General features: G+C 43.5%; 1 protein-coding gene and 1 pseudogene across 1 annotated transcript in view; one reads left to right on the top strand and one right to left on the bottom strand.

Moving 5' to 3' along the window:
• The window catches only part of LOC132476396 (dual specificity tyrosine-phosphorylation-regulated kinase 3-like), a 22,883-nt gene extending 16,037 nt beyond the window's left edge, over window positions 1-6,846 (top strand). Inside the window, exon 5 of the mRNA XM_060078347.1 lies at window positions 5,050-6,846. Within this exon, the coding sequence (XP_059934330.1) occupies window positions 5,050-6,624 (1,575 nt within the window). The 3' untranslated portion in view covers window positions 6,625-6,846. The remainder of the gene's footprint in view (window positions 1-5,049) is intronic.
• LOC132484466 (eukaryotic translation initiation factor 2D-like) lies at window positions 127-17,020 on the bottom strand (annotated as a pseudogene).

Raw genomic sequence — 17,020 nt, 5'->3', positions numbered from 1 at the left:
AGAAACAGAAAATACCTCTGAACTTACAGATCTGCAGATTTTTCCTGCACGGTAGAAATGCAGTCCTAGCTTATTAGTATGCTTAAGAGAACCATTTGAGATCATAAATGCAACTTGAGCAATGCATTTTGGTTTCGATGCATTTAATCATTTTGGAGCTTGCAGACATTTAGCTTTTGACACCGTTTTATGTTTAAGAGAATAAATTAATTCCCATTCCCTCCGCACTCATAGAGAGGTAGGGAGAGCAGGGTTTTGGACAAGTTCCATGACAGGGAGAATCTATCCTGTGACTTTAAAATTTGCTGCATATATCATCAACGAACAAACTGAATAATTGAGTAGACTAATTTATCAATAATTCTCCTTCATATTTCTGTTTAAGACCTAAAATTATTTCTATGTAAAACACTGCTTGCATTTTTCATAGTCCTTCCCAACGCTTTGTCAGCTTTTGCCATTAAAAATCAACCCCTTCACTACTTTCAAGGCTAATAATATTACAAGATACGGGCTACATATATTTGGAAGGCTGGTCACCCAATTTTTAATCTCCTTTCCAAAGTGCAGTAAGTTTCCATTCTCCACAAGCTTATTGTTTTTAATATGTAAAAACCTCTAAGAGCTCCAGAACCACCGATATACTCGCGTGTTGACTATCAGATTTCGTGGTTACTTGCTGACAATTAGCACATCTCTCTGGGAAACTTTTACAGTCCGTCATCATGTGACTTAAAGTCCATTTTAACTTTACTTCAGAGTTGGCCAGTGCTAATATCCATATAGTAGGGCAATTAAATTGTATGTTTCAGGATGAAAATGAATTTTTTTTACTGTGTGGTATTCAGAGTAACACAGCTTGCAAAACACAAGATTTTAGATTCTAAAACAATGCTGTCTTTGCAAATTTTGCTGAAAAAAGTGCTTTTGACCTTAGTAACACTTACAGTTCATTATGCCATGACTCCATTGCGAGACGCTATTTGCTCATTTCACAAAGTGCTTTGGCTTCATTGTTTATCCAAGATGCCCTTACATTCTTGTTGTAAACTATAAATCATCTGCTCATAGGCTTTTATTGGGTTAGCTTTGTGTTGCAGAGATTTAGGGTCGAGAACGAGGGAGGGGGTGGTGTTTTATATCTGGATGAGAAGGATATTCCTTTTCTGAATTTCTCAACAAGATCTTTAAGACTTGATTAACGCAGTTGAAGATTCTATTTGAAATGTCAAGAGTGCTCCAAATTGATCAGCTCGGTGCTTTGTGACCACCTAGAGGGGTGGGATAGGGAGGATGGGAGACGCAAGAGGGAGGAGATATGGGGACATATGTATATGTATGGCTGATTCGCTTTGTTATAAAGCAGAAACTAACACGCCATTGTAAAGCAATTATACTCCAATACAGGGGTGTTAAAAAAAAAAAAGAGCGCCCCAAATTAACAATGTACATGAAGCATTCTTAAATAAAACATGATTAATCTGGCATTATTTGTCTCTCTGGATATAATTACATAGTTACAATATTTGAAGTCGAGAGCAGACATTGGTCAGTTATTGTGAGTATAACCCTAGACTAGAAATATATAGTGTTTTGTAACTACTTTAACATGTGTGAAAATTCTAGATTCTCCTAGAACAATGGAAGGAAGATTTTATTTATAGCACAGCAGACTTGATACATAATTGATTCAGACCAGTATTTGAGTTATTACAGGAAAGGAAAGAAAGCTAAGGCGAGAACCCCTCCCTGTGTGGAAAAATTTCTTTCTGGAATTCTTCAGATTCATTGCAGGTTCAAACCTTGACAGTCTACAGGGGACTAGACCTGAAGTGTCTTGTTCTGTTCTGGAAGCCACACTTGCAGAGAGATATAACGTGCAGCCCATAACGTGTTGAGAACGTGAATAGGATATAGTAAGGCAGCCTGACCCAGGCTGTGTGAGGTGGAGGATGTGATGGGGATGATGAGCCTCGAGAAAAAATGGTGAAGGCAGGACAGCCCCTTTTAGGTATCTGAAGGGCTTTAACATGGAAATTTGGACACTCCTGTGTAGTTCCGGAGGGCAAAATAAGACTTAATTTGCAGAGAGAGAGATTTAGGCTCACTTTAAGGAAAAACCATGAGTCAGGAAATCCAAATGACATCCTTAATCTTATTGTAATAGTTCTGTGGAAGTTAAATCTCTGTTCTTATTAACAGTCTGTACCTGAGACCCTCTCTTTACCACAAACAGAAATGAATACCTCCAGAGCCAGCACAGCCTTACATGTAGGTAGAGTAGGTGAAATGCCCAGGGGTGGACCCTGGACCACAAATACCTTTCCTACCAGCTTGTCATTGATGACCGCGGGTCCTAGAGAGTCATTCCCTTGGGTTAAGGCATTGCTCTTTTTAAAGGTCAAATATGTCTGGAGAGATAACCCATTAAATTGCATGGCAAGTTGAAAGGAGGTTTTATGTGGGGGAGAAAGTGGGTGAGGTGTTTCCATGCATCCTAAGGGAAGGCTGATTGTGCAGGCCTTCACGGAGCAGAAGGCATAGTTAATGCCAGATGTCTGGTGGAGGGAGTCTGGAACTGCAGAGGAAGGCACCACGGAGAGAAAAGATAAGCTGAAAGGGGAAAGGGAGGGTGTATTGGAGTTTAAACAATATATTGAGAATTTTGCCTAATTGTTACCAGTGTTTTTAACATGTTTTATAGTTTCTGAGGGTCTTTCACATATATTATTAATTATAATTTGATTCACGCAACATCCTGCAAGGAGGTATTATTATCCACACTTTAAAGATAAAGAAATTGAGGCTAAGAAACTGGGCTAAAGGTTAAGCCTACCCTGGGACCTACAGTTTTTGAGCAGTGTAGCCAGGACCCCAACCTAGGCCTTCTGACTTCACATTTCTTCAGAACGTGTCCCCAAGATTTTAGCAGTAAATATTTAGATGCATTTAGGTTAGGTAGTAAAAACTTAAGGAAAACTGGTTTAGATGCATGCAAATATTTGGTTTTGTTATGTAAATCTACCTAAAACCAAATAATTGTAATTCCCTAGTTCAGCCAAACCTATCTCCTAATAGATTGTAGTGCCTTGAGGTAACCTGTTTTTTGGCACTTTTATAATTGTGAACAATTAGTGCTCATGTGAATGTTAGATGGATGGATGAGACCTTTTTTTTCCCATCCCTAAAAACAGGAATGGTTATTTGACTTAGTTGCTGATAAACAAAATGTTGCATTATATTTACATCTTAGCAAGGTATTTAGGTTCTGTCTGCCAGCCTGTTTTATTTTCTTGACTAGTGATAGTTCTCTATTTTGGTATCAGAGATCTCTCCTGGTCCGTATCTTGCCTCTTTATTTAGAAACTCAATGCCAAAGTATGGCTACCGTTGTACTGGCTGCTTCGCTTATATGTAAGATGGTGCAGTGCCTCATTTTTGTAACTGTAGAACTATATAAATGTTTAAATTGATTAAATGACCTAAAAGAAGCAGGCAGGAACTAATGTCGTGCTTTTATAACTAAATTAGGGGCTGTCTAAAGTATGCCAACACTTAATTTTTTTTTCATCCCTTTTTTGTTTTTTATATTCACATCTTTTATATTTTTATTTATATAGGTGATGGGTCAGGTGTTGTTTGCTTAGGTTATATTAAAATTCTCTTTTTTAAATGGTTGGCCACTTTGGATCATTACCTTATAATTTGCGTTATATTTTAAGAGATCATAAAGATAGCTCAGAGCTTCTCTGGAATTATCTACCCCTGATCATAGAGGCTCTCAATCATACAGATCGGGGGTAAAGTTCTTCAGGGTCTGTTAAGAAAAATAGTTGTTCTTTGAAGTATCCCAGACTTTTTTTTTAAACAACAGATTTAGCACTTTTTTTCTTCTTTCCTTCTAGCACATTCTTGTATTTTTTTTAGCATTTGGCTTTTTCATTGTCTTTCCCTCCATCGAGTTTCAAAGATCTTATTTCATTTCAGAGGTATTTAATAAGCAGAGTTTTCTTTTGTGGGTTATTGTTCCTTGCAGGAAAAGGTGATGCCAAATCAAGTAAAAAGAGTTGTATGCCTTTGTCACGTAGGCGTTTGCTGAGGGAGACTAGTGTATGTGTCTATGAGCAAGGGAAGGAGAGAGAAAGGAGACTCTCTGTCTTTAGGAGAGTTTTACAAGAAGCACCCTGGGGCCTTAGATTCTCACTGCTACTCACCAGATACATAAAGAATTGGCCTTGGTGATCTCAAGAGTTCTCTGGATTAGAAATTTTGTGATTCAATGAACTGAGATAGAACGATGCGATCATTTATTTGGGGACCCAGGAGTAGATGATGAGGCCTTGGTTGATTCCAGGCCAAGGTCAACATTCAGCCCTACTGGAGAATAGTACAGGCACTAGGAGAAGCTGGTACCAGGTTATGTTAATGTTCTGGACCCAGATTCAGAAGACCTGGGGATCACATCCTGCCTCTGTCCCTTTATCATTTACAGAACACTTTAATATGTATTCATTTGCTCCTGGTACATGCCCTTAAGATTTGGGAAGATACTTGAAACAGTTTGTGAACAATATAGGACAGTATATATATAACAAGGGCCAGATTACGTGGTAGACTCGAAAAGCTGCAGCTAAGATGTGAGTGGAGCCATAGTTAGTATGGGCTTGGAGTAGTTCTAAGTGGAAGAGGGAGGACTAGCATTGGGCTTTGAAAGAGCGTAGGATTTGAGTGGATGGGGTGAAAAGATTCTCGGTAGGAAGACATACCAGTTAGAAGGAATCTAGCATGTTTCGGGTATGGTAAAATGACCGTCTTGTTTTGAACAAAGGGAGGCCTACGTAGTGGGGCTGGGGTGGCCACAGCAGTCAGGGAACCTAAGGATTAACATAACACGAGTTTCTAGAGACTCCTGCTTTTCTTATCTCACTTTTGGGCCTTTTAACTACACAACTGGCATGTTTTGTTCTTTTGTTCAGTCAGGGGGACGATTCTTTCGTTCTTCCACCGTTTTTAGTGACTTTAACATAGATTCACTTCTCTTTGCCGTAGATCACCACTGAGCATTTAACAAGAGATCCTACTCAGTGCTTCCTGAATGGAGGTGAGATGAAGGTAGAACAACTATTTCAAGAATTTGGCAACAGAAGATCTGATACTTTTCAGTCAGATGGCATCAACGACTCTGAAAAATGCTCTCCTACAGTTTCTCAGGGTAAAAGTTCAGATCGTGTGAATACAGTAAAATCCAGCAGTTCATCCAAAGCATCCAAAGTGTTGCCTCTGACTCCAGAACAAGCACTGAAGCAGTATAAACACCACCTCACTGCTTATGAGAAGCTGGAAATCATCAATTATCCAGAAATTTACTTTGTGGGTCCAAATGCCAAAAAAAGACATGGAGTTATCGGTGGTCCCAATAATGGGGGTTATGATGATGCAGATGGGGCCTACATTCACGTGCCTCGAGACCATCTAGCTTATCGATACGAGGTGCTGAAAATTATTGGCAAGGGCAGTTTTGGGCAGGTAGCCCGGGTCTATGATCACAAACTTCGACAGTACGTGGCCCTGAAGATGGTACGCAATGAAAAGCACTTCCATCGCCAAGCAGCCGAGGAGATCCGGATTTTGGAGCATCTTAAAAAGCGGGATAAAACCGGTAGCATGAACGTTATTCATATGCTGGAAAGTTTCACGTTCCGGAACCATGTTTGCATGGCCTTTGAGTTACTGAGCGTAGACCTTTATGAGCTCATGAAAAAAAACAAGTTCCAGGGTTTTAGTATCCAGTTGGTTCGCAAGTTTGCTCAATCCATCTTGCAATCCTTGGATGCTCTCCACAGAAACAAGATCATTCACTGTGACCTGAAGCCAGAAAACATTCTCCTGAAACACTATGGGCACAGTGCGACTAAGGTCATTGACTTTGGGTCCAGCTGTTTTGAGTACCGGAAGCTTTACACCTATATCCAGTCTCGGTTCTACAGAGCTCCAGAGATCATCTTAGGAAGCCGCTACAGCACGTCCATTGACATGTGGAGTTTTGGCTGCATCCTTGCAGAACTTTTAACAGGACATCCTCTCTTCCCTGGAGAGGATGAAGGAGACCAGCTGGCCTGTATGATGGAGCTTCTAGGGATGCCACCACCAAAACTCCTGGAGCAATCCAAACGTGCCAAGTACTTTATTAACTCCAGGGGCCTACCTCGCTACTGTTTTGTGACCAGTCAGGCAGATGGGAGGGTTGTGTTTGTGGGCGGTCGTTCACGGAGGGGTAAGAAGCGGGGTCCCCCAGGCAGCAAAGACTGGCGGACAGCACTGAAGGGGTGTGATGATTACTTCTTCATAGACTTTTTGAAAAGGTGTCTTACCTGGGACCCCTCTGCCCGCCTGACCCCAGCTCAAGCACTAAGACACCCTTGGATTAGCAAGCCTGTGCCCAGACCTCTCACCATTGAAAAGGTGTCAGGCAAAAGGGTAGTAAACCCTGCAAATGCTTTCCAGGGCCTGGGTTCCAAGCTGCCTCCAATTGTACGAATAGCCAATAAGCTTAAAGCTAACTTAATGTCAGAAACCAGTGGTGGTATACCTCTGTGCACTGTATTGCCAAAACTGATTAGCTAATGGACAGCTGGTGTGCTCAGAGATGATATGTAGGTATTTTTAATTATCTTGCAAACCTGAAAATGGAAAAAAAGAAACAACACCAAGCCCATTAATGGATATGTTTTTGGTAGACTAGATATCTTTTTTTAACAAGGCAAAGCATTTTTATATGACTGTAAAAGAACTCTTGAAGGGCTAATTACCTAACCAGCTTGTATTGGCCATCCTGGGATACATAGTAAAAGACTTTTTATAAGTCAGTGCATCTTTTGTTCTTATTGTCAGGTGTTCACCAACCTGTGTATTATTCTGTGGGTTTAAATCCTTTTCTCTCAAGGTAGACGATATACCAGAAAGTATATCCTGAACATTCACTTCTAGTCTCCCTCGGCATCTGTTCCAGAGGCTTAATTTGGGACATGGCCGTAGTTATAGATGAGACTGAAAACTAGATCTGCCGTGCACTCCAGACCCCACATGTGTATAGAATGCCTTAAAGAAGCTCACATGTAGAGGAAGAGAATTACATTAAAACCACTTTTTTAAAAAACAGAGCAAAATTCTCAAAAAGAAAGAAGTTCAGACTTGAGGTGAAAATCAATAAGCAAATCTCCTGACATGATAATATCTACTGGGTGCTTATTAAATGTCAGGTTATTCGATCTTGACAGCAATCTTACAAGTGTTAGAAATCAGGGCTCAGAGAAGCCTGGTAATGGGCTCAAATACACCTTTGCTCCAACACCCTGGGGAGCTGGCTTTTGAGCCCAGATGGCTCAGTCTTCAAAGTCCAGGTTCAACCCACATGTAACACTCCCTCTGCTGGTGGCTGTGTGTGCGGGTCGGGTGGGGGGGTTCACACCGATTCTTCCTGCTGACACAACCTAATCTGGCACACCTACTCTTCAGAAAGATGTGAGGGGACTGAAGCCTCCAGAACAAACAGGCTGCCCCAGGGCCCTTCCGGGGCCGGACATGCTGCCCAATCCGTAAAAGAGCCCAGAATCACCACAGCAGAGGTAGTGCTCAAAGCGCCTTGCGCATTTTAACCTTCATTTCCTCAACATCCTTTCACTGGCTAAAACTTAAGTCTTTAAAACTCAGTATTTGCTAGATCAACCCTCCACTTCGCTCTTTCCACATCATGTCCCTAAAACAATTCCCCCATCAGCCTTGTCCCATTCTACCACCAAAGAGCAGGAGACAGACCCACTGCCCGGCCCCCAGCCCACACCATGCATTCCATACCAGCAGGAGAACATGTGGCTGCCCAGGAGAGTGCTGGTGAGTAAAGGGAGGTCAGCTTTTTTGACGCGGTACTTCAAAGCACGCAAGAAGTATCTCTGCAACAGTTCGTCCATTTGCTCTGCAAGGAGAAGACAAGAATCACATCCTTCCTGAGGGCCGCAGAAGGCCCGCGCAGCACAAGATAACTCCCCGCACGGTGACATCCGTACCTCACCCCTCAGCTCTGAAGGAGCCCATTCCCAGGCACCAAAGCTCCCAGACTCTCTAGAACACTGAGCCTTTACAGAGGTCTGACCCCACAGAGGGGGTCAGGCCACAAAGTCCCACCCAGACAGGCGCAGATGCTTCTCTGATAGAGAAGTCAGAGCCAGAAGAAAACTAAGAGGGCCGTGTAGCTGGGAACAGTCCAAATAGCAGAGTCGACGGGTATCCAGGGAAACGCGACATATGCGCAAGACTCCCAGGTAAGATGGCAAAGGGCTGTGGCACCACCCTCACCAACACTAAGGCCTTTCCCCGCCCCTCCCGGAGCCGTGGCGCCGCTCTGGGCGGAAGCAGAGCCGAGCGCTTCAGTCCCCACACTGAGAGGCGAGCGCCCTGCTCCTGCCAGAGCTGTACCTTGAAGGGTCTTGCTGTCCGTGAGCTCTGGGCTCAGGCCCCCGACACTGGGGTCTTCTGTAGCTTCCGACGGGGACTTCTCCCCACACCTCTGCTGAACCTCCCCCTCCTCCTCCTCTCCCTCCAGGGTCAGGCGCCTCATGTCTCCCTGCAAGGTGGTGTCTGCCTGGACAGACCCCTTCTCTTCACTGAGATCTGGGGGATCCAGGGCCAGTGGAGCAATGGATGGTGGAGAGGACTTGTCTCCAGATCACCTGCAAAAACCTCATGTCAGAAACACTGAGCAGCAGCCACAACACTCTCCAGCCCCGGTCAGGGGGTCAGCGGGGGTCCAGAGAGAGTAAGACCCACAGGCAGGGGTGTCCAGGAGAGGCCAGAGAACCTGGGTGTGCCTCTCAACTCTGTTTCCAATTCTGGGCCCAGAGAAGTCCCATGCCTCAGTTTCCTCATCTTTGAAATGGGGAGAGTAATTCTTGCCTCCTCCTTAACCCAAACAGAAATTCAGGGACAGAGAAAAATTAAAGACAACATAGTTAAAGTGGAGCTCCCCTTCCAAAGTATTCCCTTCATAGAAATTAAAAATAAAACCATTTTGAATTAAATAACCAAATGAAGATTGCAAACGCATCTGTAGTACCAGGTTGGTGAAATACAAACCCAAGGTTGAGCGTATGGAACAAATTACAAACACCTGGACTGCTCAAGACTGCTCAAGACTGCTTCTGTGTTAAATCAGAATGCAATCTAAAATAGATAAATGACAAGGACCAACTGTATAGCACAGGGAACTATATTCAATACCTTGTAATAACCTTTAATGGAAAAGAATCCGAGAAAGAACATATATGTATATATCTATATCTAGAATCACTAGATATACTATTGGTCACTAGAATCACTTGGCTGTACACCTGAAACTAACACAACATTGTACATCAACTATACCTCAACTGAAAAAAAAGAATGCAATCTAACCTGCAGAGTAGAGATTACAATGGCTTTATGCCACTAAGCCTTATGAAGACAGGAAGAAAAGGGACGCCACATAGCAAGAGCGGTAAAAACAAAAAGCATTATGTTAACTAAGATTATGCAAGTCAAACAAAGTTTTACTAACAGCCGCAGCAAGGCTTATTAAGTATGGCTACTAGTGAGGCCAGAGCGTATGTTTAGGCTATTCTGATCAGGTAAATACCATAAGTGTTTTCAAAGGGCGGGAGGACGGGAGACTGAGGCAGCCACTGATAAAACAATTTAGACAACAGGACCTTAACTGCCCAGACTAACAGTCAGAAAACAAGGTGCTGGGAGTACGTGAGTAAGCAGCCCTCAAATGCCTGCTGAAACCCACACTGATGAGGCTGTACCTCCAGCAAAGCAGGGCTTGGCCAATACTTGTAAAATAAGTAACTCCAAGACTGACTAAAAACGTAAGGGTAAATCTATACCAACAGGCCACACAACACTTGGCCAGAAGACCAGGTATACTGCTTTCGAGAAAAGCACTACTTACTATTTTGGTTAAATGACAAGAAAATAACCAGAAAATAAACTCACATACAGTTCCAGAGAGCACCCGTCACAGTGAGAAAGCGCAAGTTCCGTAATGAGGAGGAGATCCTAAACGTGGAACTTGAACAACAGGAAAGTCATCAGGTTGTCACCCTGGTGCCTGAGGATCTACTCTACTTTGATTTGGATTCAGATGTGAGAATTCCCGAGCACTCATCATGGGGTCAGAAAATGCCTAAATGTACACGGCAGAAAAGGCCAGATCGACCAGTGCCATAAAAATAAAGAATATCACTGTACTGAGAGGCAGAGAAGACAATCCCTAAGGCCTTCTTCCAGCCCTAGGATTCTATAATTCACCTAGAAAATAAAGTTCTCCGTAATTTCTTTTCTAAACAGGCCAAAAAAAAAAAAATCTTTTCTCCACATTTTGCAAGGAAATTAATGTCTAGGGTCAGCAACTTGACTAAGGACACAGCAGGGATCAAAACTCTCGCTTCTCAATCCAGGCCCTGTGCTCCCTCCGCCCACCCAGCTCCCTATACAACAGAAAAAGCATGGAACCCACCACAAGTGGTCCTGGTAGGTGTGGAGCACAGAGAAGCCCCTTCCCTTCAGACCTGAGGTCAGCATCTCGGCTGTGACATGGCAGCAACTCCGATGGCAATGGGGGCTCTGAGAAGGAGGAGGTCAGAGACGAGGGTCAGGGAAAGTCTTCCAGGAGGGCACATGTCAGGACCAGGTTTCTACACATGTGTTCAAAGCACCACGGTTGCAAATCTGAAGCATCCACTTGTATCACAGAGCTAAAACTCGGTGCAGTCTCAATCTTATTCAAATTACCTACACATATGACTTTCAAAAATTCCTTGACCAGGGCTTCCCTGGTGGCACAGTGGTTGAGAGTCTGCCTGCCGATGCAGGGGACACGGGTTCGTGCCCCGGTCCGGGAAGATCCCACATGCCACGGAGCAACTAGCCCCGTGAGCCACAATTACTGAGCCTGCGCGTCTGGAGCCTGTGCTCTGCAACAAGAGAGGCCACGATAGTGAGAGGCCCGTGCACCGCGATGAGGAGTGGCCCCCGCTTGCCGCGACTAGAGAAAGCCCTCGCACAGAAACGAAGACCCAACACAGCCAGCCAGCCAGCCATAAATTAAAAAAAAAAAAAAAAAAAAAAAAATTCCTTGACCAAATATTCCCTTCTGTGTAAGTAACTCCTCTACTGATGTTATCATTCTTATATTCTTATTATGAACCAAACCCAGCCAGGACTCAGAAGGATATTTAAAGTTCCCTTTCTTTAATTTCAAAAATATAAATTATCTCCCCTATCTTAAAAAAGGCATAGCCATCCTATATGGAAATTCAGAAGGGAGGCCATTCATATGCCATAAATTAGGCTGAGGGATGCCAGAGGGAAGAGAGAAGAGAGATACAGTGGTACCAACGAAAGGTTCCTTCTCAGTTGGTTCTTTATAACAGGCCTTGCTCTGTATAACATCTGTCTAAGAACTGGATGTGTCCAAAATATCAGAAACAACCACATTTACAATAACTACAAAAAACTTCCAAAGCCCAAATGGGAAATCTCTGTCAGCCCACTGTTACTTAGCAATGCTCACACATTGCCTGTAAGGATTGGTGTCCAGCTGGCTAACAGGAGGGGAATATACAAGCCTGGCAACGTTGCCTGGACCCAAGGGAGACGATTCAAGGGCAGATTTCCCAACACCTGAACTTCAAAAAAAACGTTTGCTAATCCGGTGGCTCCACTTCCTGTGCCCATGGGTCAGTTCCTGCCACAGAATCTTTGAATTTGGCTTCTTTCCCAGTTCCTAAAAGACGGGTCTTTGTCTTCCACCCTTGGAATCGTCAATGGCTCAAGAACTTCGGTCTCGAACCTGTCTTGTAGTTTTAGTAAACTCCCTTGTACCCTCACCCCCTTCCATAAACCACCTAGGATTCATTTCCACGTACATTCTAAATACCAAACTCAGAGGCCAAATACACATTTATGTAGTTTTCTCCTATCTTGGATAGAATACTGGGGGGAAAAAACAATAATTTCACCATTCTTTTCAACTTCAAGTTTTGCTACAGGTAAACAAGGAAGGAAACATTTCTAGGTGCTTGGTTCCCAAAGGTTCAAGGAAAATGGGAGAATATGAGCAACAAAAATAAGATCTTTAAACACTGACCCCTCCCATGCCTACCATGTTTCCCTCTCAAAGAAGCAATGAGTAAAATAATAAGATGTCATTTTTCATTCAGGATGATACAAATGAAAATGACCCATCATATCCAGTGTCGGTGAGCATGTAAGGAAACAGGCTCCATATACCCTGTAGGTAGGAGGGAAATCTGACACAGCATTTTTATAGGGCAACAGAACATATGTACGATCTTCAGCCAAGCAGTTCTGCTCCCTAGTATCTACTTTAGAAAAATATTGGCACTAGTGTCCCTAGAGGCCTCAGGAAGATCTTGTTTGTGATAGAGACGAAGTAGAGGCAACCACAATGTCCACTAGAAGAGGACTTTTCCCATCACCCCACAGTGGGTAAAAAGATTCAGCTTATCTGTGCTTGCTGACATGGAACATGTCCCCACTACCTGAAGTGAAAAAGTAATAGGGATAAAGTTTGTTTATTTGTATTTTTAAACATACACACCCCAAACCATACATTTTATATGCACGTGTATATATGCATTGAAGAAGGCTGACAAGGATATGCATCAGAATGATAATGGTTACTTCTAGGAGAAAAGGATTATGGGGTGAGAGGGTTTTGATTTTTCACAACTGTTCATACCATTACTTCCTAATTTATTTTAAAAAAGAGACACTGTGGTGATGGCTGAACAACCCTGTAAATATACTAAAAAAAATCACTGAATCGTACGTACATTTGAAACAGGAGAATTTTATAGTATGAAAACTATATCTCAATAAATCTATTAAAAATAATTAAAAGATGAGGATGATGATGTGGATGTTCAACAAAAATAATGTTGAAGTCATGCAAGGCAGGAAAGACCAAGAAAATGTCACAGACAGGAGACTAAGAAGACATGACAACTAAATGCAGTGTGGTACCCTGGACTGGATTCTTGAACACAAAAAAAGAAAAAAAAGACATCGTGGGAAAACTGGGGAAATATGCATAAAGTCTGTAACAGTGTCACAAGGACTGTACCAATGTTAATTCCTTAGTGTTGATAACTGTACTGTGGTTATACAAGATGTTATCATTACAGGAAGCTGGGTAAGGAGTATTTCAGGACTCTGTACTATACTTGCAACTCTTCTGTAAATCTAAGAAAAAAATTTTTAAAGGAGAAAAAAAACCAAATAAATTTTAAAAAGGAAGAAGCAGCAGCAGGAGCAAATACACTTGGCCCAGATGTATGGACACCCCACAGGCTCACTGCCATTCCCCACTCTCTGATTGCTCAGGAAGAATATGTTTTTTCTTTTAATCCTTTATCCATATGCTGTGAAGTTGTCATTCCCACCCCTCCCAAGTTTTCCCTAAGTTTTTTCCCCATAGGCACAGCTGACTGGCACAGTACCTGTTCCCCACCAAGGCAATGGCACAGAGGTCACCCTTCTGTACCTGAGGCAGACCAGCAGGGGGCACCACTAGCCCTGGCGGCATCAAATCTGCAGGAAACAAAAGCATTGCAACTAACTCCACAGTTTACTTCATCATTTACTCATTTGCTCAACAAACATACATTTGTTAAGCATCAACTACATTATTCATAATGAAAATAAAAAGTGGCAAACTGAGGATCAGACCTTTTCCTTCTGGGAGACTAGTGGTCAAACTGAAGCACCAAGCTGAGGGTCCAGTTCCATGATCTATCTTATTCTGGTTTCCTAAATTCAGTTTATTAATCTAAAGTATAGCATATGGCAGTTCACAAAGCACTTTCATGTCACTTATCTTATTTAAGCCTTACAGCAGGGTCAGAGAGCTTATGGAAGCAGCCAAGTAAGAGATGCAACAGACATGAGGGGAAAATTCTATTTTTCAATCATATGAATGCACAAAATGGGTACATTTATTAAAGTAGTTGGCCTTTACTAAGTAGGTTTCAGCCACTATCCAGAATATAGGAAAATACTCTTACCTGCTCCCCACCACCAGTTTTTCAAGCACCAGGGGCCATGTTGTAAATGTTGCTAGAAGATCAGGATAAGACCACAGGGTGTACACTGTCCAAGAAGAGAGCCAGAAAACACTTACTGCCCAAAAGTCAACCCCCTGGGGGATGGCAAAGCCAAACACTAAGGCCACATTAATCAACATGTAGAAAAGAAACTCAAGTCAAAGCTAGAGAGAAGGTTGTAAGGGGATGCCCAAAGAAGCTGCATTCTTTTCTTTTCATTAGGTTACCCCAAGTTTGTGAAGCGGTTTATATGTTATATGCTATTTACTTGAGAATCCTTGCTTCCTTTAGCCTTAGAGACCTGCATTCTTTACATATTTACACTGAGCTCTTTGCAGTAGTTTCTCTCAATCTATGATCTTGAGAAGTTATCACTTTTACTGGTCGGAAGACACATGAAGTGAGCTACAGCTCTAAGAGTCTGTTTAGCTGCCAAAGTTGGATATTTATGTGTAAGGCTAAAACTAGTGATGAAGTGAACATCTGCTTTTGCCTGTCCAGTATCCCTTTTCCCCTCTCTGGGAACTGAGTGCCCCTTTTCCTGTGGGAAACACATTCCATATAGTTTACATCAGGCTGACTCCCTTCTCAAAGAGGCTGCAGTCTTGAAGAAGGCGGAGACTTAAGAAACTGGGTGTCACTTGAGACTTGGAGGCACCTATTGTTCCACCTGGACGGCAGCAGCCAAACATGGCCATAGTGGATAAAAGTAGGGACAGAGCCCCAACGAGGATTCCTTTTATGTCCTCAGAAGCAAGTAATCCGAAACCAGGGCACCAGCCTGTAAGAAATTCTGAAACTTTCCCATGTTTATTATTTTTATTCTCTCTGTTTCCACAGGGATTAGCAGTAAAACCCTTAGATCAAAAAGGGCTTGTATGTGTACAGCAGCAAAGCAGGGTGGGGGTAGGGGTGGCCTGGGGTAGGAGACTGCACTGCACTGCTGCAGCCAAGCTGGGAGGAAGAAAAGCCCCCAAATGACAAAGTAGGTGTCAGCAGCCATGGAAAAGAGAAAAGGACACTGCCTCTCTGAGATCTGTGACAAAGAAAGCAAGCAAAGTATGCTGAGAGCCAGACAAGAGCCTAAGAAAGAATCCCTGTGAGACATCGCAACCAAAGTCCACCACTAAGACAGCTGGGTATGGAGTTTAACTAACCCAGCTTCTTTCCCATCACAGTATCTCTTCAGTATCTTAAGAAAATTCCACTCGTGGAAGTTTTAAGAAGCATTTTTTACATGCCCTGAAACTCCACCCTTTTCACGACCTCGGCTCCAATCCCGACTTAACCCACTAGAAACCAGTGTTTCTTCACCTCAGAATTTCCCTTGGCAACCACCCTCCTTTTGTGTTAACCCTTTTCTCCCCTCACTTCTATAGCAGTTTCTGATCTTGAAAGACCCAATTCTAGGGACACTAAATCCAAAAAGATTCTTAGGGAGATTTTGCATTTATTTGTTTTAAGGAAGACAGATTAATGGAAGAAACAGATGTTAGGCAAGGACCATAGTAATGGCCATCTCCATCCCATTGCCATACCTGTCGGATATAGATTTTTCTCCAGTTCAAATAGGATGGGGTTACCACCACTCACGTACACAGTCACTGCATCCCCTCTGTGAGCATACAACTTCACAATGTTGAGTTCTTCCTTTCCAGGTACTACCTCAGAGACCTGATCCGTTCCAAGAGTGGGGAAAACAGCTGTCACATCGGCCCGAAGCTTCCTCCTGCAGAGAGCACACATACCTGGTATGTATGCTGCCTGGATGGATTTTAATAAATATTGAGGACTCAAGACTTACTATAAAATCACGAGGCCCAAGAAAAAGACTGGTTGACGATGCCTTATTCTCACTCTTCCAAAACATCCCATTCTCTTTCTCATCCAATGTCTCATCTATTTCCACATGTTCCTGGGGCGTGTCTTTCCATTTCACAAAGAGAGGAAAAAACTGAGATCCGGTAAGCGACCCAAGTTAGCCTGCCACTGGAAACTAAGCCCTGCCTTCCTGACTCCACACATAGCTCCTGGACCCACTCCTTTCTCATCTATGCTTGGCCAACCTGTCAACTTATGATTAAACAGCTCTGCTAGGGCACCAAGAATGACAACTATAGAACACTGCCTCCAAAATTCCCAAGGTGACACCTTCATTTGCAAAACTGAACAGATACAGTTCTTACCACATATGCCTTATCCCCTCTCACCTCACCCTCCACCTGTCTCTCCTGCCAGTGGTAATCACTAGACACTTCTTCTCGTTTACTTGTAGTTCTCTGTGCCCCATCTAATCTCTCCCAAGGGACTCAAAGCTCTTGCTAGGGCAGGGACCCCGTTTTCCTACAGTTTGGCAGCCTCCACGACACCTTAAACAGACTGCAGTCAATACGCGCTGATTGAATTATACGCTTTCTCGTAAACTCACTAAAATATCTAAAAGACAGCCTGGGAGATAAATCAGGCCTCCTCTCCATCTTCACTCTCAAAACACGTCTCACTCACCCTTGCCCGCCCCCCGGGGTCCCTTCTCCGGCTGTACCCCTCGGCCTCCACCCCAAGTCGGCTGACGCAGCCCACAAAAGGCTGTGAGCCAGCCGAGCTTGAGAGATGTCCGGGTGCCCTGGTGGGCAGAGCAGGCTCTTCTCTCCCTCACCTCTCCGACCCCTTGATGGCCGTGTTGGACTTGACCCGAAAGGCCTTGGCAAACATGTCTGCTGGAGGGGCCTGGGGAAGAGAAGGAGACCACAGCAGCCAGGGACTGTCAGGAAAGCGCGAGCACGGCAGCTTCCCAACCCGCAGTCCTGGGGGCAGCCATGCTTGGGCCCGGCTGGGAAAAGGGCCCGGCTGGAAACCGG

The sequence above is a fragment of the Mesoplodon densirostris genome, chromosome 2 (assembly GCF_025265405.1).
Source record: "Mesoplodon densirostris isolate mMesDen1 chromosome 2, mMesDen1 primary haplotype, whole genome shotgun sequence".
NCBI lineage: Eukaryota > Metazoa > Chordata > Mammalia > Artiodactyla > Ziphiidae > Mesoplodon > Mesoplodon densirostris.
The sequence above is the reverse complement of the archived record's forward strand: the minus strand, read 5'-3'. Positions and strand labels throughout refer to the sequence as shown.